The sequence below is a fragment of the Leucoraja erinacea genome, chromosome 8 (assembly GCF_028641065.1).
Source record: "Leucoraja erinacea ecotype New England chromosome 8, Leri_hhj_1, whole genome shotgun sequence".
Taxonomy (NCBI): Eukaryota; Metazoa; Chordata; class Chondrichthyes; order Rajiformes; family Rajidae; genus Leucoraja; species Leucoraja erinaceus.
Window position 1 is genome coordinate 26,044,089 of NC_073384.1, and position 22,539 is coordinate 26,066,627.

A 22,539-nucleotide genomic window follows, 5' to 3' on the forward strand; every position below is an offset into this window, starting at 1 on the left:
AGGAACTGCAGATGCTGGTTTAAACCAATGATAGACACAAAAAAGCTGAAGTAACTCAGTGGGCCAGCTTTTTGTGTATATCCTGAAAGATGTGATTGCCTTGAACTGCCTCCACAATTCAGAATTTATTCATAATGGACAATAAAAGTAGGAGCTGCCAGCTATGTCAACATCCCATTAAACAGGGCTGCCAACTCTCACGCTTTCAGCGTGAGACTCACGCCCTCAAGCAAAGGGGGGGGGGAGAGAGGGGGGGGAGGGAGAGGGGGGGGGAGAGAGAGGGGGGGGGGAGAGAGAGGGGGGGGGGGAGAGGGGGAGAGGGAGAGAGAGGGGGGGGGAGAGAGAGAGGGGGGGGGGAGAGAGAGGGGGGGGAGAGAGAAGGGGGGGAGAGAGAGAGGGGGGAGGGAGAGAGAGGGGGGGAGAGAGAGGGGGGGGAGAGAGAGGGGGGAGGGAGAGAGAGAGGGGAGAGGGAGAGAGGGGAGAGGGGGGGGGAGAGAGGGGGGGAGAGGGGGGGGGAGAGAGGGGGGGGGGGGGGGAGAGAGGGGGGGGGGAGAGGGGGGGGAGAGAGGGGGAGGGAGAGGGGAGAGGGGGGGGAGAGGGGGGGGGAGAGAGAGAGAGGGGGGGAGGGAGGGGGGGGGAGAGGGGAGAGGGAGGGGGGGAGAGGGGGAGAGATGAGGAGGGGAGATGAGAGAGAGAGGGAGAGGAGGGGGGGAGAGAGAGGGGGGGAGAGAGAGGGGGGGAGGGAGGGGGGGAGAGAGAGAGGGGGGAAGAGAGAGAGGGGGGGGAGAGGGGAGAGAGAGGGGAGAGGAGAGACAGAGAGAGAGGGGAGAGTGTGTAGAGAGGGAGAGAGAGGGAGAGGCAACTCCCATGCATTGAGCGTGAGAATCACGCATTTCACCAAATTCTCACGCTGATCACAAATTTCTCTCGCTCTGTTGTGAGAAATTCTGTGATCAACGAAAATTTCAAAACTCATATCAACTGCATGGGCCGCGGGTGTTGGAAGCAGAAGCAGCGGCGGGGACAGATGCGGACGGGAGCGGGGCTGGCGAGTGTTTGCTGGGCTGGCGAGTCGCTCACTGCAGCTCCGGCCATGGAGCAGCCTCAGTGCAAGAGTCCCGGGCCGTCGGAGGCGTCCAAGTGTTGCGCCGCTGCCGTGACGGTCTCTGTGCCGAATTCGCCTACTTGACTGGCATGGATCAGGCTGCAGCCGGGTGCATCCTGGAGGACAACCAGTGGCTGCTGGAAGTAAGTACCAGGCACTGGGTAGATATGGTGGAAGATAGTGGACTTCAAATGGGGATGGTTGGTGAAAGCATCCTGCTTGCCTGCTAGATTTTCACTTACTATAACTGCAGGAAAAATGTTCCCGATGTTGGGGGCGTTCAGAACCATGGGTCACAGTTTAAGAATAAAGGGGGGGCCAGTTAGGACTGAGATGAGAACAAACTTTCTTCTGATTTTAGATGAATAGCCATGATCATATTGAATGGCAGTGCTGGCTCGAAGGGCCGATGGCCTATTCCTGCACCTATTTTCTATGTTTCTATGCTTGAGTATATGGCAATAAAACTCGATCACATGATTTTGAAGCATTCATGCATGGTGGAGGTATAATGTAGTCATAGAGTGATACAGTGTGAAAACAGGCCCTTCGGTGCAACTTGCCCACACCCGCCAACATGTCCCAGCTACGCCACCTGCTTTTGGTCCATACCTCCAAACCTGTCCTATCCATGTATCAGTCTAACTTTTTCTTAAATGTTGGGATGGTCCCTGCCTCAACTACATCCTCTGGCAGCTTGTTCCATACACCCATCACCCTTTGTGTGGATAAAGTTACCCATTAAAAAGTTACCTTTTAAAAATACTTCATACAAAAAACATTGAAATCATACTTCTACAGTGCACTAAAACATGATTTTAATACATAAAATTTCAAAAGGTTCCTACCCTGGGAGGGGGGACACCCTTCTTCCACACCCTCTCCCCACTCGGTTGCTCCACTCCCTCACCGGGTACCCCCAAGTGATCAGTGATCGCACAGCCTCCCCCCTTTCAAAAACACTCCAATCCAATTTAAAACGTATATATTGCATTCAAGTGTAAGTTAAAAGATGCGCTACAGTATGCACCATATTGCACAATTTCAAGCTGAAAAATGCAAATGTCCCGTACTAATGGGAGAGGGACACCCTCCTCCTCCTCCTCCTCCTCCCCCCCCCCCCCCCCCCCCCCCCCCCCTTGCTTGCTGCGACTTTCACAAGTAAAGTAAACAGGATGAAGCAGAACTAATATTTCATGATGAGGGAGAACAGTTTATTGAGTGGAACCAAGAGTAGTTTGAAGAGCTGCCAAATATATTTTGGGTTTTATGTTCTTTCATGGAATGTAGACATTACTGACAATGGCAATGTACATTGTCCCACCCTAACTACACCCAAACTAAGGATGTAGCTTTGTCAGGCGAGTGAAGGAGACCTTTGATGACAGATGTGGTTTTCAGCAGTATTTCGTGGATGGAAGACATATTGCAAAAAAGAGGCAGAGTATTTCTCTGACTTATTCTGATTAAGTTCTTCCACCATTTCTGTTTTCTTTCAGATTTCAGCATCAGCAGTTTGAGATGTTCTCCTAGATTATTAGTTTGGCAGCTAGGCTAGGAAATCTGTGAGCATAGCTCAAAGCCTTGCTAAAAAGACATTTGCCTCTCACAGTTTTGCCTGGTTTCAGCTAACAGAGTTTCCACGGCTTGATAATTCCCCGGTAGTTCAAAACAGCACAGATAGAAACAAGGCTAGCAGTTTCAGATTACTATTTAAATATCCAATCCATTTGCCACATATGGATCGGTTACTCCTTATTTCAACGCATTTACAACAAAATTTATTTATTGTGGAGGATTCAATTCCTATTTATTTGCATTTCAGCTTTTAGAACACCCCACAATGCCACCCATTTTGGGAGTATTGATTTAGCCCATGATTCACATATTGTGGTTTTGGTAGAATAAAAGATAAACCTAAATGAGGAATTTCCAAGAGTAAGAAATCAGGTTTAGAACATATAGAAACTGAACATACGTCAGCAATTTCTTAGGTATCAAGTGGTTCATGGCAATATTTCTTTCCTATTAGTTATTAATCTCTGAAGTACATTTTATATATACACAATTCAAAATGTTATTATTTTATGCTATGTAATTTATCAAACACTTACATTTAAAATACATACTCTGGAAACAGCTAATTTACCTGGGGGGGGGGGGGGGGGGGGGAGCCCAGCAGCCAAATCTTAAACTTCTTTGAAAATGCATGAAAAATCTGCACACATCAAATTTTAAATAGAGAAAGAAAGTCACTCCACAATCAGATACATTATTCTTACCCATTGAGGGAAATAATCTTGAGGTTCAAAATAGTTTCCAGTGTGGACATTCTTTTTGTAGTTTCCCAGGTCAGCCTGCAATGCATATGCTGCGAGTAGAAAATATGCTTCCTCTTTACTTGTGCAGTGAGAGTGTAAAACTTGCTCTTTTAGTTGGCAATAATAGAAATGCCGTGCCTTCTTATCACTGTAGGAATATGGAACATTTTACCACAGTTAGTTCATAAAGTAAACAGCCGCTGATGAACAAAGTTGTTGTTGATTATATGTTTGTTAGGAACTAAAACATTTTTTTTTAAAAATAGCATTCATGATCTAGGTTACAATTCTATGTGCAATTGAACAATAGAGATCAGGCCATCATCTCACTGCATTAACCACAGTTGAATCCATGACGAGGGTCTCCTGAGAATGATTGCGGTGGGTGGGGACCATTTCGATACACTTTCCTTGACTGTTATCCAGTACATCCTTCAAATCTTCCTAGAAGGTGGCCTTCTTGGATATCAGGTGACATTTGAGCTCCACCATAATGTAACCCAACAATTACTACTTGTACTGAAGGAGCACGCACTTAAGAGAAGTACAGGGTAATGTCATTTGTCGATATATAAATCATGGAGGGAAATTGGAAGGGAGAAGGAATTTGCATAAAATCAGCACCCAAGGATTTCAACCACCCTCCTCCTATGCTATTAACCATGCACTAGCAGCTAAACAATATACAGAGCAACACAACAGGAAGAAAGTTTTAAATTATCTTCACGTAAATCATCTATCGGGTGTAGTCAGAAATATGCTGGAAATGCAACACCATTGTTCAACTCACCAGTATGAAATTGTTTCAAAATCAGGAACACTCAGTGACCTATAGAACTTCCAGCATGGCTGTCTCTTCCTTCTTTCACATAATAATTTTACCTAAGTCTTACTTACTTTATACTGAAGCAAGCTTGATAATACTTATCCCAAACACAACAGATGCATGATAATTACCGCACGCTCTCTTACTTTTATAAAACACTAGACCAAGTGTTTCCCCAACAGCATTTGCAGGGGGGGGGGTGGGGGGGGGGGGGGGGGGGGGGGGGCGTGAGGTGTGAAGAGGGGAGGGAGGAGGAGGTAACGGGATAGATTTGGGAGGGGAAAGGAGAGGGTGAGAGTAGGGGGTGAGAGATGGGGAGAGAGAGATGTGGGTGAGGGGGGATGGGGAGGAGGGAGGGATGGGGAGAGGTGTGGGGGGGGAAAGAGGGGAAAGAGTCGGGAGGGAGAGTGGAGGGGAAGGGGGAGAGAAGTGGAAGAGTGGGGAGGGAGGTGGAGAGGGGTAGCGGGAGTGATGGAAGAGGGACAGAGGGATAGGGGGAAGGGGTGGGGGGAGAGAGGGAAGGGGTGGGGGTAGACAGGGAAGGGGGGTGGGGGAGAGAGGGATGGGAGAGGGGTGAGGAGAGGGGGGGAGGAGAGAGTGGGAGAGAGAAGTGAAAGAGTGGGAGAGAAGTGAAAGAGTGGGGGGGAGGGAGGGAGGGGTAGAGGGGTAGCGGAAGTGGTAGAAGAGGGACGGGGGAGTGGTGGAAGAGGGACATAGGGGTGGGGGATTGGGGGGGGGGGAGAGAGGGGAAGGGAGGGAGAAGAGAGGGGGTGGGGGGGTGGGAGAGGCATGGGGTAAGGGGATAGAAGTGGAAGAGTGGGGAGGGAGGGGTAGGGGGAGTGGTGAAAGAGGGACAGAGAGGTAGGGGGGAGGGGGTGGCGGTAGCGAGGGAACGGGGGTGGGGAGAGAGAGAGAGATGGGTGGGAGAGGGAGAGGGAAACATAGAAATTAAGTGCAGGAGTAGGCCATTCGGACCTTTGAGCCTGCACCACCATTCAATATGATCATGGCTGATCATCCAACTCAGTATCCTGTACCTGCCTTCTCTCCACACCCCCTGATCCCTTTAGCCACATGGGCCACATCTAACTCCCTCTTAAATATAGCCAATGAAATGGCCTCAACTACCTTCTGTGGCAGAGAGTTCCAGAGACTCACCACTAACTGTGTGAAAAATGTTTTCCTCATCTCAGTACTAAAGGATTTCCCCTTTATCCTTAAACTGTGTCCCGCTTGTCCTGGACTTCCCCAACATCGGGAACAATCTTCCTGCATCAGACAAATGCAATTCAGGACTTTTCTCTTCACAAGCAAAGTCAGAATGACGGTTAGTGAAGAATTCAAATAATCGCTGAGCGTTCAAGATGCTGCGCGCGCCTCCTGCACCAAGGGAGGGAAGGGAATGAGGAGGGAGAGGGGGAAGAGAGTGGAGGGAAGGGGAAGAGTGGGATGGGAGGGGGAGAGAGGCGAAAGAGTGTGGGGGGGGGAGTGGGTGGTCTAAGCTATTACAGTAAATTAAACATTGTCACTAATGCCAGCGTGTTGTAGAGTAATAAGTCCTTAACAAAGACTTGGGGTGGAGTGGGGGGGGTGCGTGTGTCATCACACACAAAGATCTTATAGTGGAGAGCTCCGCTATAAGATCTTTGGTCACACACTAAGCTCGCGCCTCCACAAACAGATGAGCGTCTTCTTGAATGGAGAGCGTGTGGCCGCCTCCACAAACAGTCACACACACTGTGGACCCGCCCCCACAAAAAATATTGTGTGAGGAAGGGGAGGAGGAGGGTGGAGAGGGAGAGGGGGAGGGGGGAGAAGAGGGGGAGAGAGGTGAAGGGGGGGGGGGGGGGGGGTGGGGCGGGCGGGCATGAGTCGAGAGAAGAAAGAAGGGCAGAGAGAGAGAGAGGTTGGTACAACAACAAAAAAGCTGGATAAACTCAGCGGGTGCCTTCTTCCGGGTTTCGGCCAACGGTGACCATTCAATTCGTTCCATAGATGCTGCCGCACCCTCTGAGTTTTAATCAGCTTTTTTTATGTCTACCTTCGATTTTCCAGCATCTGTAGTTCCTTCTTAAAGACAGAGACTGTGCACGGTAAGGGAATGAGGAGGGAGAGGGGGAAGAGTGTGGAGGGAGGGGGAGAGAGGCGAAAGAGGGGAGGGGTCTAAGCTATTACAGTAAATTAAACATTGTCACTAATGCCAGCGTGTTGTAGAGTAATAAGTCTTTAACAAATAATCTCGGAGCTGCCTGTGAAAACTTACCGGTACTCGCGGTAAAGTGAAGCCGCGGTCTCAATTAATAAGCGGCCGATTCGCGATCGTGGAGCCGAGGATCATCTCCGCGGGCGGGCAGGGGTGGGGGGGGGGGGGGGGGCTGTACATAGTGCCGTCTGTAGCGGTCGTTTGCTCGTTTTCAGACCCTGATAACGGGAGAAAAACGGAGGGATATCGATCGCTATTTACCGCGAGTACCTAAGTTCCGCGATCGGAGCACTTTTTCCCGGCAAGTTTTCGCAGGCAGCTTCGAGATTATTTGTTAAAGACTTATTACTCTACAACAGGCTGGCATTAGTGACAATGTTTAATTGACCGTGTTATAGTTTAGGCCCTCAATTTCATGAATGAAGTGAGTGAGTGAGTGAAAAGTAGGGACTTTGCTTTCTTGCACTTTAATCCACTTTGCAGCACTTTCTTCAGCCTTTTTTATGCTTTTCCCACTAAATACAATGAACCTGCTGCAAGTTTCCATGACATTTATTCTACAGAACAACACATCGGAATCTCCAGTAAAACAGGCATCTGTGAAGCCCCCTCAGCCATTTTGTGTGCTTGCCTGAAACAAAGCGCGTGATTGGCCAACTGGCAGACAACTCAATGTCAAACGTGCTTTCATTGGACTAAAAAATTCCCGACATTTTTCCCGTTTTTCTCTAATTTAATAAAAATGTGCAAGACTTCTTCATATCGAGATTCAGGGGTGATTTATATAAATATTTTTACACAATATGTGAAAATGTCATGTAGTTTGGTGACTTGGGTCATGAAACTGCAGAATAAAGCTCCTCGGCCCACAGCCTAGTCTCTGTACTCCCAATATGGCAACAATGTATTTGAACATTGGGCATTGTTACATCACACGATGGAACGTTCACCGGGGCTGTGGCTCCTGCAAAGGCATATGTAAATGAATCCATTCCGATTGGACATCTGTGAGCATCGGGCATTGTGACATCACACGATGGAACGTTCATCAGGGGGCTGGGGCTGGGGCTGGTGTTGCTTCTATGGGTGAGAAGCCAGTTTGTTTTTGAAATATTGAGGTGGGGGGGTGGGGTGAAGGATTTGATTAAAAACGTGTACTTAAACACGACGAAATGTAATGAGGAGCGGATACTTAGAAAGAAAAGCGAAATCTCTACCGAAATGGAAAAGACGCCGGCGATTCTGCGTCCGGTTTCGGAGTTGCGGGGAATCAAAGGAAGAAACGCGGCTGGAAGCCGTATATGCAAATGGATCCATTCCGATTGGACGTCTGCGAGCGTCGGGCATCACGATTGGACGTCCACGAGCATCGGGCATTGTGACATCGCACGGCGGGAACGAATCGAAAGGCAGGAAGGGATCCGTACGGCAGGCGGTCGGATGGGGCCAGAGTTTTAAAAGTATATAGATAGATAGATTGCAATTCTTTTTTTTTTAAATGCATAAAATCAGAACCTGATGGAGTGGTAGGAACTTACTTATTTACCTTATTACTTTTTTTTTTTTAAACTTGTCCGTACCTTATTACTTTTCCATTTTCCACGTAGTACTGCACCCTTAAACATACAACGAATGGAGTGCCAAACCTCTCATCATTCTGTTGTAAAAAGAAGTGACATTATTAGAGCATATCTAAATATTTATGCCAAGATTAAAATCTTCTATCCCAACCATCCAGAGTGAGAACTGGGGTAAGTTCAGGTTGAAAAATCTTTCAACAAATCCAATATGTTTCATGGTTTGATTAAGGAATGCATGCCACAAACATAGCTTTTATTTATATTGCACTATTAGTCATTATATATAGCACTTTTAACATTGGACAAACTTGTATTGATCTTCAACCTACAGTTCTCCATGCAGAAGTCAAGTACAAGTTCACATTTATTGTCACATGCACCAATTAAGGTACAGTGATATTTGAATTACCATGCAGCCATACAATTAACAGAACACAATACACGATAGAATATAACAAACTACATCTATGAACTCCTGCTCTGCCATTGCACTCAGCACTAAATCTAGGGGTGGAGAACAAATATGCTGGTTCAAGGGGCATCCTGGTCCTTCGATTTATTCCAAGTATGGCTAGTCTTACGCATTTGAGTGGGCTGCTACTTTGAATGGCCCGTTTTCATACAGGAGTGATAAGAATCAGCGATGAGCAGTGGAGGAGGTAGTGGCGCAGACACGATTCAAATGTTTAAAAGGCATTGGACAGGTACTTGGATAAGAACGGCATTGAAGGATACCGATCTAATGCAGACAAATGGGATCTGTGTAGATAGGCATCACACGAAGGATGGCATGGATGATGGTGGTCAAGAGGCCATTTCCATGCTGTATATTCTAAGAAAAAGTAAGCCCAGAGAAGTTATTTGTTTTCCTTTTTATTTCAAATTTGTAACTTTTTTCTCTTAAAGATTAGTAAATTAATTATCTTTTCAATATTTTTTGATTAATTATTTAGATCAATTTTTAAGCAACTGATGATCAGAGAGTAAAAAACCATTCAAAGATCTTTGACGGTGGTGAACTATCAATGGCCATGAGAGCAGTCTGCTTGGGGAATGTTGGGACTGCGGTACAGTGGCAGTTAACATTAACAGTTTTGCTTCGGAGAATGGGCACAGCATCAAAGCATCCAGCTCAATTGGCCCTGTAAAGGGCCTGTCCCACCAGCATGCGACTGCATGCGTCTAGCGCGACCTAACGTGGTTGCTTGAGCCGCATGGCCTCGCGGGGCCGGCCCCACTTCGATCGCTGGAGCCGTATGGAGTTGTGCGGGGCTGGTCTCGACATCACGCGGGGCTCAGAAAAACTGACACTGTCCAAAAATCCCGCGCAGCAATGGCCTGTCGGTCCACAGCCGCATTGAGGCCGTATGCAGCGCCTTGACGGCCGTACACAGCATCTTAACGGCGTACACCTAGCGCGTGGCGTTGCACGATGACGTCACCGCCTGGCATGCTGTTGCGTGATGACGTAATCGCCCGACGCCATGCGACGTCTAAATTTAGTTGGCCCGCCTCCTGCCCAGCTGATTGGTGAGTATGATGTCGGGACCAGCCCCGCACAACTACAGACGGTTGGAAGTGGGACCGGCCCCGGGAGGCCGTACACCTCAAGCTACCACGTATGGTCGCGCTCGCCACATGCAGTCGCATGCTGGTGGGACAGGCCATAAGAAGTGCAATCTTAATGCTACAAGTGTCATGTTTCAGCAACAATAGGAGGAGGACTTGGAAAGAGGATCAAAGATGAATGCTGGTCCATAAGTTAGAGTTCAAAGTTGAGGCAAGGTCAACTTTGATGGCATTGGACAGGAACTTGCAAAAGTTGAATGGAGCAATTGTTTGTAGATGAAGGCACAACCGGAAAGTGGAATGCATTACAATCAATACAATCAGTTTTATTCGTCACATTGCACATAAAGTGCAAGTGAAATGAATTTGCCAGCAGCGATACAATGATGAACACACAAAAACACACTAAAAATGTAACACAAACATCCACCACAGCATTTATCACTGTGGTGGAAGGCACAAAATTTGGCCAGTCCTCCTCCATTTTCCCCCGTGATCGGGACCTCAACCCTCCGCAGCCTCCGTTGCGGGTGTCCAGATGTACAGACAGGTAATAGTCCAGGTAAGTTGGCTCTTCCCCACCGGAGACCGCGGCTTCAGGTTGGTGTAAGCCGCAGGCCGGCGGTCGAAGATTTAAAGTCCCCACCGCTCCGCAGCCAGAATCACCGCAGACCGCAGGGTCGGCGGTCGAAGCTCCCCGCCAGTGTTTCCCGGCGAGGGACCCCGCTCCTGATGGTAAGTCTATGGCGGGCCTGCGGTAAAAGTAGGCCGCGGGCCAGCGGTGGAAGCTTCTTCTTCTTCTCCCGGGTCCCCCACGAGGGACCACAGGCTGCGGATGCCGCGCCAGTTGGAAGTCTGCAGACCACGACCTCAGGCTGCCGGCTGCCGCAGTCCAGTGAAACGGAACGCTCCCCTCAGGCGAGCCCCGGCGAGGGCTCGCCCGCTCCTCGCCGAGAGTCCGCGCTGCGCCCGCCGCTGAAGCCCTGGTCACATCTCCAGGAAAGGCCGGCCGATCCTCGTTGTTAGGCCACGGGGGAGGCGACCTGGAAAAAGTCACCTCTCCGTGGAGGAGGCGACCAAAACAATTTCCCCCTCACCCCCTCACACCACACAAGACACACAAAGAAACATTAAAAAGTATGATGGTGACAGTTCAAGAAATTTGTATTCATGTTAGAGTGAAGGGCAAGGAACCTTGGATGGTGAGATAAATTGAGGCTCTGGTTAATAAAAAGGAGGCTGTAGTGGCCATTTGGCTTAACTCAGTAAGTTATAAATTATGGCCATTTGTCTTTAAATGTTGTCTTCCTGTAATTATGTGGGTGGGATTTATTACGTCGTCGGAGGCGTGTTTGCTGCTGGGATTCTTGCACAGTTGCTAGTAATTTTTAGTTTAGTCGAAGAAGCATGGAGGGGGGGGGGGGGGGGGGGGGGAGGCATAGCTTTCGACCATGCCGGAGTTTGACCATGCGGAGTTTGACCAAAGTCCCTTTGTCTTCAACATAATGGCTAGAGGAAAAAATTCCTTGAACGATATAATAATCTGCAACCACAGAGGCATGAACCCGTCATAGGCATCGATGTTGCCCAGTTTATTAAAATCGACAGTGGTCCCTAAATGGAGGTAATTTAATACAAACATTTTGCATTTAACATACAAATCACACAGATATAGTGAGAAAGTCAATTGAACAGAAGGAACTGCCATGAATACAATCATCTGCCGAGGTCCACGCACATATTTAGCTCTAACAAATCCACATGTTATTCCATAAATGCACAATGAAGGATCTTAACAAAAATGTTTGAACTTTTTGGATGTTCTTGTTTAAGGATGTTTAAGGATGCACCAAAAGTAAATAAAGCTTACTTTGCTCATTTCTTTCTTCCATTCCTTGGGAAAGTATTTGCTAAGCTTCTGCTCAGAGTCCATGAAAATGTATTCGTTGTCTAAAAACATGGAAGTAATGCTTAGCTATCAATTTTCAGAACAGTAGACAGTGCATTATATACAAGAAATCAATGAAAATCCTGACCTCAACATTTCATTCTGACTGAGTTGTGCTGTTTTTAAATAGCGCGATGTGTTTACTGTCAAGCATTTCATATTTGATCTTCAGTGCTAAATGAAAGAATATTAATCATTGTGTTTCTAACTTATCTCTGCACGCGTGGTTCATCTTGAAACCAAACATGCAAAAAAAAGTAGGAATGATAGATCTTACTGTTATATCTATTTAAATCTAAGAAGAATTTCAACTGCTTGATGTTTATATTCAGAAATCACAAACACGTTTTGATACACGTTTTGAGTCTATTGTTTAAGACTGCTCAATGTTTCCCTGTGCAATTCAATAATAAGCAAGGAGGATTTCAAACCCCAAACCTCAGAACTGGAGGAGGAAGGTGTATGAAACAACATATCATGAACAGTGGCTTCGTTTAGTTTAGAGATACAGTGCGGAAACAAGCCCTTCGGCCTACCGAGTCCCAGCTGACCAGTGTTCCATGCACAGTTTCACTTTCCTAAACACACAAGGGCCAATTTACAATTTTACCAAAGCCAATTAAAATCAGAGCCGGATTTACGTATAAGCTAGACAAGCTTAAGCTTAGGGCCTCGAGATCTAGGGGGGCCTATGCTCGCTGCACCAAGGTGTGTGAAACTTTTGAGATAGTGGCGTTGTTACAAAACCTACCATCAGTGGCGCTGTGCGTTAGTGGCGTTGTTACAAATCCTACCAGTGGTGGCGCTGTGCTTGCAATTCCGGAGGCTTTGGTGGTGGTCGGGGGGGGGGGGGGGGGGGGGGGGGGGGGGGGTTAAAATGCAGGTGATGTATATATTAGCTGTGGAGAGGAATTTGCTCCACAGATCCTTGGATCATTGGAAGTGCAGGACAACGGAAAAGATATGTAGTTTATTTAACCCTTTTCCCTCGCCACCGCACATGTGGCCTACACACCTCCACGCCGCACAGGGGGCCTACACACCTCCACGCCACACCTGGAGCGGACGCACCTCCCCGCCCCACAGGACCCGTCGAACCTCGCCGCCCCACCGACCATCCGCCCACTGGGACCTCCCACGCTTTGCTCGCCACTCCACCGCCCTCCAGCAGCCCGCAGCCGCCGCCTTACCTGTAGCTTGGACTCATCACCGGGCCTGAATTTTCCACCAAAGATACTAGAGGAGCTCCTCTAGTATCTTTGGTTTCTACCGCTGCAGATTCCCACTACCCTTGGTTTGACTGCGCAGGGTCCTAATGCTAGTCTGTTCCACTGGCCCTTCCCCATTCCCCTCAAACCATGTGACCCCCCCAGCTCTTCTCCACCCACACTACAGTCCTCATACCCCCCCTACCCACCCACCATACATCACCTCGGCCTCAGCCCACTCACCTGCCTTCCTCCGGCCCCAACCCCCATCCCTGCCATGTGTTCACCATCCCCCCCTGACCTCCCCCTCTCAGATACCGAACGGTTTGTCCGCAGCAGAGGCCTCACCTTTGTCCCTTCCACCGGCCAATATTTAGTAAAGTTTTGAATTGGTCTACCAAACTGCTTTGTGAGTTGTCTGTTTATTAAGTAGTGAACCTGTTTGTAAGTTCCCTGAAGGTGGAATCTCATGTAGGTAGGGTGGTAAAGAAAGCTTTTGGTGTGCTGGCCTTTATAAATCAGAGCATTGAGTATAGAAGTTGGGATGTAATGTTTAAAATTGTACAAGGCATTGGTGAGGCCAATTCTGGAGTATGGTGTACAATTTTGGTCACCAAATTATAGGAAAGATGTCAACAAAATAGAGAGAGTACAGAGGAGATTTACTAGAATGTTGCCTGGGTTTCAGCAACTAAGTTACAGAGAAAGGTTGAACAAGTTAGGGCTTTATTCTTTGGAGCGCAGAAGGTTATGGGGGGGACTTGATAGAGGTCTTTAAAATGATCAGAGGGATAGACAGAGTTGACGTGGATAAGCTTTTCCCATTGAGAGTAGGGAAGATTCAAACAAGAGGACATGGCTTGAGAATTAAGGGACAGAAGTTTAGGGGTAACATGAGGGGGAACTTCTTTACTCAGAGAGTGGTAGCTGTGTGAAATGAGCTTCCAGTGGAAGTGGTGGAGGCAGGTTTGATTTTATCATTTAAAAATAAATTGGATAGGTATATGGACGGGAAAGGAAAGGAGGGTTATGGTCTGAGTGCAGGTAGATGGGACTAAGGGAAAATATGTGTTCGGCACGGACTTGAAGGGCCGAGATGGCCTGATTCCGTGCTGTAATTGTTATATGGTTTAGTTATAAGTTAGCCTTTTTCAAGCAGATTTGATTCAGATGCAATTCAGGTTTTGCAATATAATTGTCAATAAGCAACAATTCTTTAAGAAATATTTCCCAACTATTATACAGATTTTTTTTTCTTCACTCAAGTGCACTGCATTTTGTGAGAATGCCCCTTCATGTTTCCTTTCTAAGTGCCTTTCCTTAATGGCAACATACAGTAGGATCTAAAAGTGTCACACTGTCACTGTCAGGTAGTCATGGTCCTCTAGTCGTGGGGGTGGGGGCTCACAAGTGAAATAGCTTAGGGCCTCTCTTCATCAAAATCCGGCACTGATTAAAATACAAATCTGTACATCTTTGGAGTGTGGAAGGAAACCAGAGAAAACCCAGGCTGGGTTACGGGGAGAACATACAAACTCTGTATAGAGGGTGTCATGATCGAAACCTGGTCCCTGGTGCTATGAGGCAGCAACTGTACTGCTGCACCACCGTGCCACCATGGCCTGTTAGGATTGAAATGAATTCCCAGTCTGAAGAGGATGCCTGAAAATTATAATTAAATGAACCTTTGAGGTTCAGACTACAGCAATTTTAAGCTATTGATGGCTGCAGGCCAAGGATACCCGACTGCTGAAGGGAGTCAAGAACAGACAAATTTAGCAAGCAAGTGCTTTACCAGCAAGAGGTGCAGGAGTGTTTCCTTCTGCACCATTTCGACTCCTTTCCCCTCTCTCCCCTACCCCTCACCCAATCCTATGCTCTAAACAGTGAATTTACATCTCTTTCCAAGTTTCAGTATCTCTGATGCAGTGATCATCTTGACCTATTATCTTTCTCCTAACTTTTACCTTCCACTTCACCAAATGCATGAAAAATTGTCCAACCCCATCGCCTTTCTCTCCAGTAACTGGCTAGCATTTCAATCTAGGTGCAAAAAATAATTCAAATATGGTGATAACAAATAGAACTGGAGCAGTATTAGTTTTCTCCATTCTGTGAGCCAGCATAAATACTCAAAAAAGATCAGGGCATATATTTTAAATCATATTAAGCTTACGCTAACCCAATATTTCTTAACTTTCAAAAATCCATCAAACTCAATTATGTAGATACTCAGTGAGCATCAAGTGATTTTTGGCTTACAGTTCCAAAGATCTACTGCATTTGAGTGAAAGAATTCTCTGACTATTTTAGGATTTATCCCAATTTCTAGTACCTGTTGCCTGAGGAGGAGGTCTCCTGGCACCATATCAAATCCCAAAAGAATTTTACACCCTGCGGGAATTGTATTATTTCCTGAAATTGAGATTGGGCCTTTTCCCTCCCTATCAGGACCAAATGAAGCAGTGCGCTGAAACTATATGGGGAGAAGGCAGGAACGGGGTACTGATTGTGGATGATCAGCCATGATCACATTGAATGGCGGTGCTGGCTCGAAGGGCCAACTCCTGCACCTATTGTCTATTGGCTATATCGATTTATCCAACATACTGTTCAATCTCTTTCCTGCTTAACACTTCTGTTTTCAGTACAGTCGTCTATTGGTCCATTGCTTCAGCACAGTTTGATACTTAACCATATATATAATTTTTAGTTTAGAGATACAGAGCAGAAACAAGGCCTTCTGCTCACCAGGTCCGTGGCAACCAGCGATTCCCGGTGTTAACACTACCTAACGGCCACTAGGGACAATTTTTATATTTACCAAGCCAATTAACCTGCAAACTTGTACGTCTTTGGAGCGTGGGAGGAAACCGAAGATCTCGGAGAAAACCCACGCAGGCCACGGGGAGAACGTACAAACTCCGTACAGATACCACCGATAGTCAGGGTCGAACCCGAGTCTCCTGGAACTGCATTCGCTGTAAGGCAAATTGAATTGCATATGCCACTGAACAATTCCCCTACAATCTAAATTATTCTAAACATGTTTCCATTTTCACTACGTACCACTTGCCCTGTAACTAGTTTAAGCAATGATTTATTTTTTCAGATCTTGATTATCTTTTTCTAAACCTCGTCTTTCTTTCAGTGTAATCTCAGAACTCCACTATTCCTAAGTAGTCAGGAAATATGCTGTTACCCTCTAAAATCTATCAGTTCCTATGCCTTGCTACATTTTTTCAGTACCGCTCTACAGAATGTTCCTCTTTGATTATGCCTTTGTACTTTAATCACCCACCCAAGCATCTGCATCCCCCATCCGTCCACCTGAAATTTCTCATAATCTTTCAAGTTTTCCTTCCTTTGAGAGGTACTCTGCAAGAACAAATAATACCTGAAAATCAACTGTTTTACTGCCAGTGATGTCTTTGAAAAACTATGAGTGTAACTGAAATTATGATGCTCCAGAAAGAGGCCATTCATCAATCATCCATGCCGGCATCTTATAAAAGGTGCCATTTACTCCTTCCTCTCAGTCATGCAAATTACTTTCTCTCAATTACCTCTCAAATTAAAAATCCTGATTAACTCTGTTTCCCTTCCCCTTGTAGTCAGTGATTTTCAGATCATAATTGTTCAGTGCATTAAACAATTTTGACTCACATCCCCTCTGTTCCTTTTGCCTGTCACTTTGAATCTATGTTCCTGGTCTGTGAATCATTTGCTAAAGAATGCAGCTTCTCCTTTTCCACCCTTTACTTTATTGAACTCTCAGCTATATTACAACAAATCCGCTTTTCCAATAGATCTCTCAAAATTGTTTCTAATACTTTACAATAAATATTTAATTTACTGACCCATGATTTTTTATATAGAGTCTGTTTTGGAATGAAGGAATTATATTAACATTTCCCAGTTCCTAAGAATTTACAAATAATGGTAAGTTTTTGTTTTGGCGAAATATAAATTTATATTTCCTTTAAGATTTGAATATGGCAGTTATCTGTGCCAACAACTGTGATTTCAAGGCATTGCAGGTCACCGTGCTCTCCTTTTGGGCACAAGGCAATAGATGCCCTATAGAAGCAAGTGGGAACTTCAGACCACAGAAGCAAGAGATTGAAGATATCCTTGAATAATCCAGCCAGTTGGTCCATGCAGGTCTTTAGCACAGCCAGTTACGCCAACTGGGTTGAACGGTATGCATGAATTCAACCTCTTGAAGGATGTTCTGGCATTGGCCTCAGAGACTGCAGTGGCAGAGCCATCAGAGAGTGTGGGTCTCTTGCAATTGTTTCATTTATTCTTTCAAAGTGTGCATGAAAGGCATTCACCTTGCCATTTAAACTACCCAGTTTCACCAGATGACTGTCTCCCGAAATTAAAGGGACTGAAAGCTAACAATTCCCCAGGTCCTACGACCTTATGACCAGCAACCTAAGATTTTAAAAGAGGCCGTAGGGGATATGGTGGATGCTATAGTTGTCATCTTCCAAAATTCCCAACGATTCTCACACTTAGCAAACATAACCCCACTAAGAAAACTGGGAGAGAGCAGACAAGTTTATTGTACAAACAAACGTTACCTGCACTATTTTGAGTTTAACATATGTGAGGTGATCTCACTGAAATAATCAAATTATTTACAAGGTAGCTGCAGGGCTGATATTTCTGTGGAAAGGGTATCTCTAACCTGGAGTTTCAGTCTCAAAATAAGGGGCCAGCCATTCCAGACCATACTTTGAAAAACTCCTGCTTATTCCAGTTCACAGTTGCTTCGCAACATCATCCTCCAATTTGCTTTAGCCATTTTTTATTAGTCATTCAAAGTTTCCTCAGATAATTTTCTACTGTGAACTCAGTTCTAAAAAGGGCAAGTTTACTTAAGTGATTAATATCAGAACTTTATTTTGCATATTTTCAGTTCCACTGATTTTTTAAATAATTTAATCTGAAATTATCCCCAAACAAAAAAGATGAACCCATTAACTGTGTGCACTGTTTTACCGATTCAAATAATAAAGCAATCCATGGCAGTCAACTTTTTCCACTGCTATTTTAGAAAGGAATGTCTGGTTTACTATAATCTTCTACGCCTATTTTTTTAAAATACTTTTCTACAGTACATTCTCTCTTTTTTAATTGCCTGAAGAGCCACCTGTCATGAGCAGTTTAAGCATAATCCTGTTGCTGACAGGGCTTATCCTACAATCCAAGGTAAATTCATTATTATTTTCATGAAGCTGTTAGATTTGAAAAGCATGTTTCATGGAAAATACCAACTAACCAATAAACCACACAAAAAAAAAATTAAATCCGAATACTGTGCAGCGGTAGAGTTGCTGCCTTACAGCGTCAGAGACCAGGGTTCGATCCTGACCACGGGTGCTATCTATACGGAGTTTGTACATTCTCCCATGACCTCGTGGGTTTTCTCCGGGTGCTCTGGTTTCCCCCCACATTTCAAAGACTTACAGGTTATTCGGTTAGTCAGCTTTGGTAAAGGTTGTGAATTGGCCCTAGTGTGTAGGAAAGTGCTAGTATACGGGGATCGCTGGTCGGCGCGGACTCAGTGGAACATCTGTATTCACACTGTACCTCTAAAACTAAAAACTAAAACCTAATATTGATGCCATTAATTTGGTCTAGATCCTGAATTTCTCTATGAAGCCATTAATGAGATGTGAACGTTTGTCCAGCATTTTTTACCTAACCTTAACTATTCATGAAAAGATGTGGGGAGACTGCAGTGTATTTGCAGATGATATTAATTGCACCAAACAACTAACTTGTTGTGGTGGAAGAAAGGGATATTTGGGGTAATGGAAGTGGTCCAAACAAGTGGCTGTTTTGTCCTGGATGGTGTTGACTTTCTTGTGTTGAGTTTGCACTCGTCCAGGCAAGTGTAACATATTCCATCAAAATTCGGCATTGTTGCTTGTAGATGGGTGAAAGGCTTTGGGCTATCAGTAAGCAAATCACTCACCACAGGACAGCCAGTCTCTGGCCAGTTCTTATAGCCACGGTATTTATGTGGCTACCCATCATTTAGACATGATGATGATGTCTTTTGGCCAGAAGATTAAAAAGTTATAAAACAAAAATAAATGTATCTTAATGTATGAATAGGAAGGGTTTAGAATGTTATGGGTCAAATGCACGCATGGGACTTGCCCAGTATGTCAACTTGATTGGCATGGACAAACCAAGCTGGAGGGCCTAGTTCCTAATACCTTTATGACTCTAACATGAATCCTAATGCTATTAATTTATCTCGATAAAACAAATACAATTCGACATTCTAACCTTAATGAATACATCACGTGCCTTTTTGCTTGCAATAAGTTGATGCACAGATTGAAAAGTAATTTTCACAAACATTTATCTCTACTACAGATTAGCTACAATAAAGTGTTTGGAAAGAACCATCACTTGACCACACCATTCACTGCAAGTCTCACAAAATAAAGACTAATACTACCGCAGCTTACTTTGTACCACACTCAGACCTAAGAAGTGATTTTCTCGGATCTTCAGCATGTCACAGACTTGATTGTTGAGGTGTTGAACTGTTGCTCTTACCTACAAATAAAGATACAAGTCAGAAAAAGGGAGGTGCAGTACATTTCACACCAGTGACCTAGTCTGTCGGTTTCAAGTTATTATAATTGAAATTAAATACAGTAAATAAAAAAACTAACCAGTTACAATGAGTGGTCAGCAATTTGAAACAATGGGTCTCTTCCCCCACATAAGCCGTTTGGCTAGCTGAATATTTCTAGCATTTTAGTTTTTATTTCAGAACATCAGCATCTGCAATGTTTTGCTTTTTCACCCTTATTGATGGTTCTTCACAATTAGATGGTATATTTTGAGACAAGTATTGGGTTACATAGAAACATAGAAAATAGATCCTGGAGTAGGCCATTCGGCCCCTCAAGCCAGCACTGCCATTCAATATGATCATGGCTGATCATCCAGAATCAGTACCCCGTTCCTGCTTTCTCAAGCATATCCCTTGATTCCATTAGCCACAAGAGCTACATCCAACTATCTCTTGAATACATCCAGTGAATTCCCTCCACCCACCTTCTCCACTCTCACCCTCTCCTCTCTCTCCCCCTCCAATCTCTCTCCACCTCTCCCCCCCCAACCCTCCTCCTCCCCCTTCCCTCTCCCCCTCCCCCCTCCCAATCTCTCTCCACCTCTCCCCCCCCCACCCTCCTCCTCTTCCCTTCCCCTCTCCCCCTCTTCCCCCTCTCCCCTCCCCCCCTCTTTCCTCCCCCACCCTCTTCCCCCATACCCTCTTCTTCCCCTCCCCACCCTTCTCTACCCCCTCACCCCCCCCCTTCCCGTCTCCCCCCTTCACCCTCCCCCGCTCTCCACCCCTCCATCATCATCCCCCTCTCTCTCCCCTCCCTTTCCCTCTCCTCCCCACTCTCCCCTCTCCCCTCCTCACCCCCCTCTCCCCATTCCCTATTCTCCCTCACCCCTCTGTACTCAACACCTCTCTCTCCTCACCCCTCTCCTCCACTCCTTCTCCTCCCCCCCCCCACCCAGCCCCTCTCTCCCCTTCCACCCCCCATCCATCTCTCCCCCCCCCTCCCCTCCCCCTATCCCTCTCCCCCCCATATCATCCCCTCTCTCCCCCTTCCCCATCCCCTCTCCACCCCACTCACATCCCCTCCCCCCACCCTCTCCCCCTCTCTCTCCCCTTCCCGCGCTCTCCTCCCCTCCCTAACCCCCGCTCTCATCCCTTCCCCCTCTCCTCCTCCTCCCCAATCTCTCCCCATCTCTCCCCCCCTTCCTCCTCCCCCTCTCTCCTCACATCTCTCACCCCTCTCCCCTCCCCCCCCCTCTCCTCCCTCTCCCCCCTCCCCCATCTCAACCCATCCACTCCTCCCCTTTCTCACCCCCCTCTCCCCATCTCCTTCCTCCCTCCCCCATCTCCTCCCCAAGCCCTCCTCCCCCATCTCCTCCACCCACCCCCTCCTCCTCTCCCCCCTCTCTCTCCCTTCTCCCCTTCCCCCCCCCAATCCCCACCACCTCTCACCCTCCTCCCTCCCCCTCCGCCCTCCCCTCCCCTCTCCTCTCTCCTCCATCCCCCCCCTCTCCCCCCCCCCCCCCCCCCCCCTCCCCCCCTCCTCCCCCCTCCCCCTCCCCTCCCCCTCCCCCCCTCCTCCCTCTCCCCTCCCTCCCTCTCCCCTCCCCCTCCCCCACCCACCTCCTCCCACCTCCCCCTCTCCTCCCACCCCCCCACTCCTCCTCTCCTCCCCTCTCCCCACCAACACCCCTCCCCCCTCCCCCAACCCCTCCTAGCCCCTCTCCTCCCCCCGTTCCTAACCCCTCCTCTCTTTTCCCCCTACTCCCCACCTCCTCTCTCCCCACCTCCTCTCTCTCCCCACCTCCTCTCACCTCTTTCCCTCTCCTCTCCCTCTCCCCTCCCGTCTCCGCCTACCCCCCCTCCCCCCCGTGTGTATGGCAGGTGGTTAGTGTGCCTGTGAAGCCGCAGCACCCCCCCACAACCGCACGTTGAGGGAACGGGACCCAGCAGTCTCCACCCCCCTCCACTTGCCCACCCCGTCTCCCCCTACCTCCCTCTCACCCCCTAACAGCTCCCCCCCCCTGTGTGTGGGGGTGGTTAGTGTGCGTGTGAAGCCACAGCACCCCCTCCCCCCCCACCGCGTGTTAGGGGGAACAGACCCAGCGGGTCTGCACTTGGTCTAGTAAAACATAAAAACATCCCCCCACAATAGTTCCCACTGTGAGGGAAGGCACAAAGTCCAGTCCCCATCCCGTTGTCCACCCATAGTCGGGCCTATTGAGCCCTCCGCAGTCGCCGCTACGGGGCCCGATGTTTTAGGCCCTTTTCGCCGGGTGATGGTGCTCCGGCGTCGGGAGAACACTCTCAGCAGCTTAGGATGCCTGGAACAGCCGCATCCTTACCGGAGACCGCGGCTTCCGAAGCCAACAGGCCGCGCTGGACGGGGCTCCACCACTGGCGATGTCCGAGAGATCCCAGGCTCCCGATGTTAAAGTCAGCGCCACCGCCTGCGGCTGGCTGCACCACAGTCCCGCAGCTCCACAATGTTCATCGGCGGTCTCAACATACCGGAGCTCCAGCGCGGCGACCCGGGCAAGGCATCGCCCGCTCCGCGATAGCGCTCCAGCTCTGTGCCGCCGCCGATGCCGTGGTTCTGGCCGGTCCCCTCAGGAAACGCTGCTCCAGACCCCGATGGTAGGCCACGAGAACGGGTCGAAGTTGCTGCTCGCCCCCCCCACACCACACATACACAATAATAAAAAGAATAGGGTGATCTTATTGAGGTGTATAAAATCATGAGTGGAATAGATTGGGTAGATGCACAGAGTCTCTTGCGCAGAGTAGGTGAATCGAGGACCAGAGGACATAGGTTTAAGGAGAAGGAGAAAATATTTAATAGGCATCGGAGGGGTAACTTCTGCACACAAAGAGTGGTGGGTGTATGGAACAAGCTGCCAGAGGAGGTAGTTGAGGCAGGGACTATCCCAATGTTCAAGAAACAGGTAGACAGGGTACATGGATAGGACAGGTTTGGATATGGACCAAACGCGGGAAGGTGGGACTAGTGTAGCTGGGACATGTTGGCCGGAGTGGGCAAATTGGGCCGAAGGACCTGCTTCCACACTGTATCACTCTAAGACTAGGATCTCAATAACTAATCTGACATTAATATACAAATCAGAATAGGATGCCCTGGGTTGATGCAGTGTAACTGGAAAGAAGACATGGAATT

The 22,539-nt window shown here is 47.5% G+C and overlaps 1 protein-coding gene across 3 annotated transcripts in view; it reads right to left on the reverse strand.

The window, feature by feature from the left end:
- The window catches only part of zgc:172136 (uncharacterized protein LOC566376 homolog), a 134,341-nt gene that overhangs the window by 58,507 nt on the left and 53,295 nt on the right, over positions 1 to 22,539 (reverse strand). For all 3 annotated transcript variants that reach the window (XM_055639259.1, XM_055639260.1, XM_055639261.1), the window contains 4 exons: positions 19,255 to 19,345; positions 11,475 to 11,554; positions 8,036 to 8,112; positions 3,388 to 3,574 (listed from right to left, as the gene is read on the reverse strand). In XM_055639259.1, the coding sequence (XP_055495234.1) occupies positions 3,388 to 3,574; positions 8,036 to 8,112; positions 11,475 to 11,554; positions 19,255 to 19,345 (435 nt within the window). The remainder of the gene's footprint in view (positions 1 to 3,387; positions 3,575 to 8,035; positions 8,113 to 11,474; positions 11,555 to 19,254; positions 19,346 to 22,539) is intronic.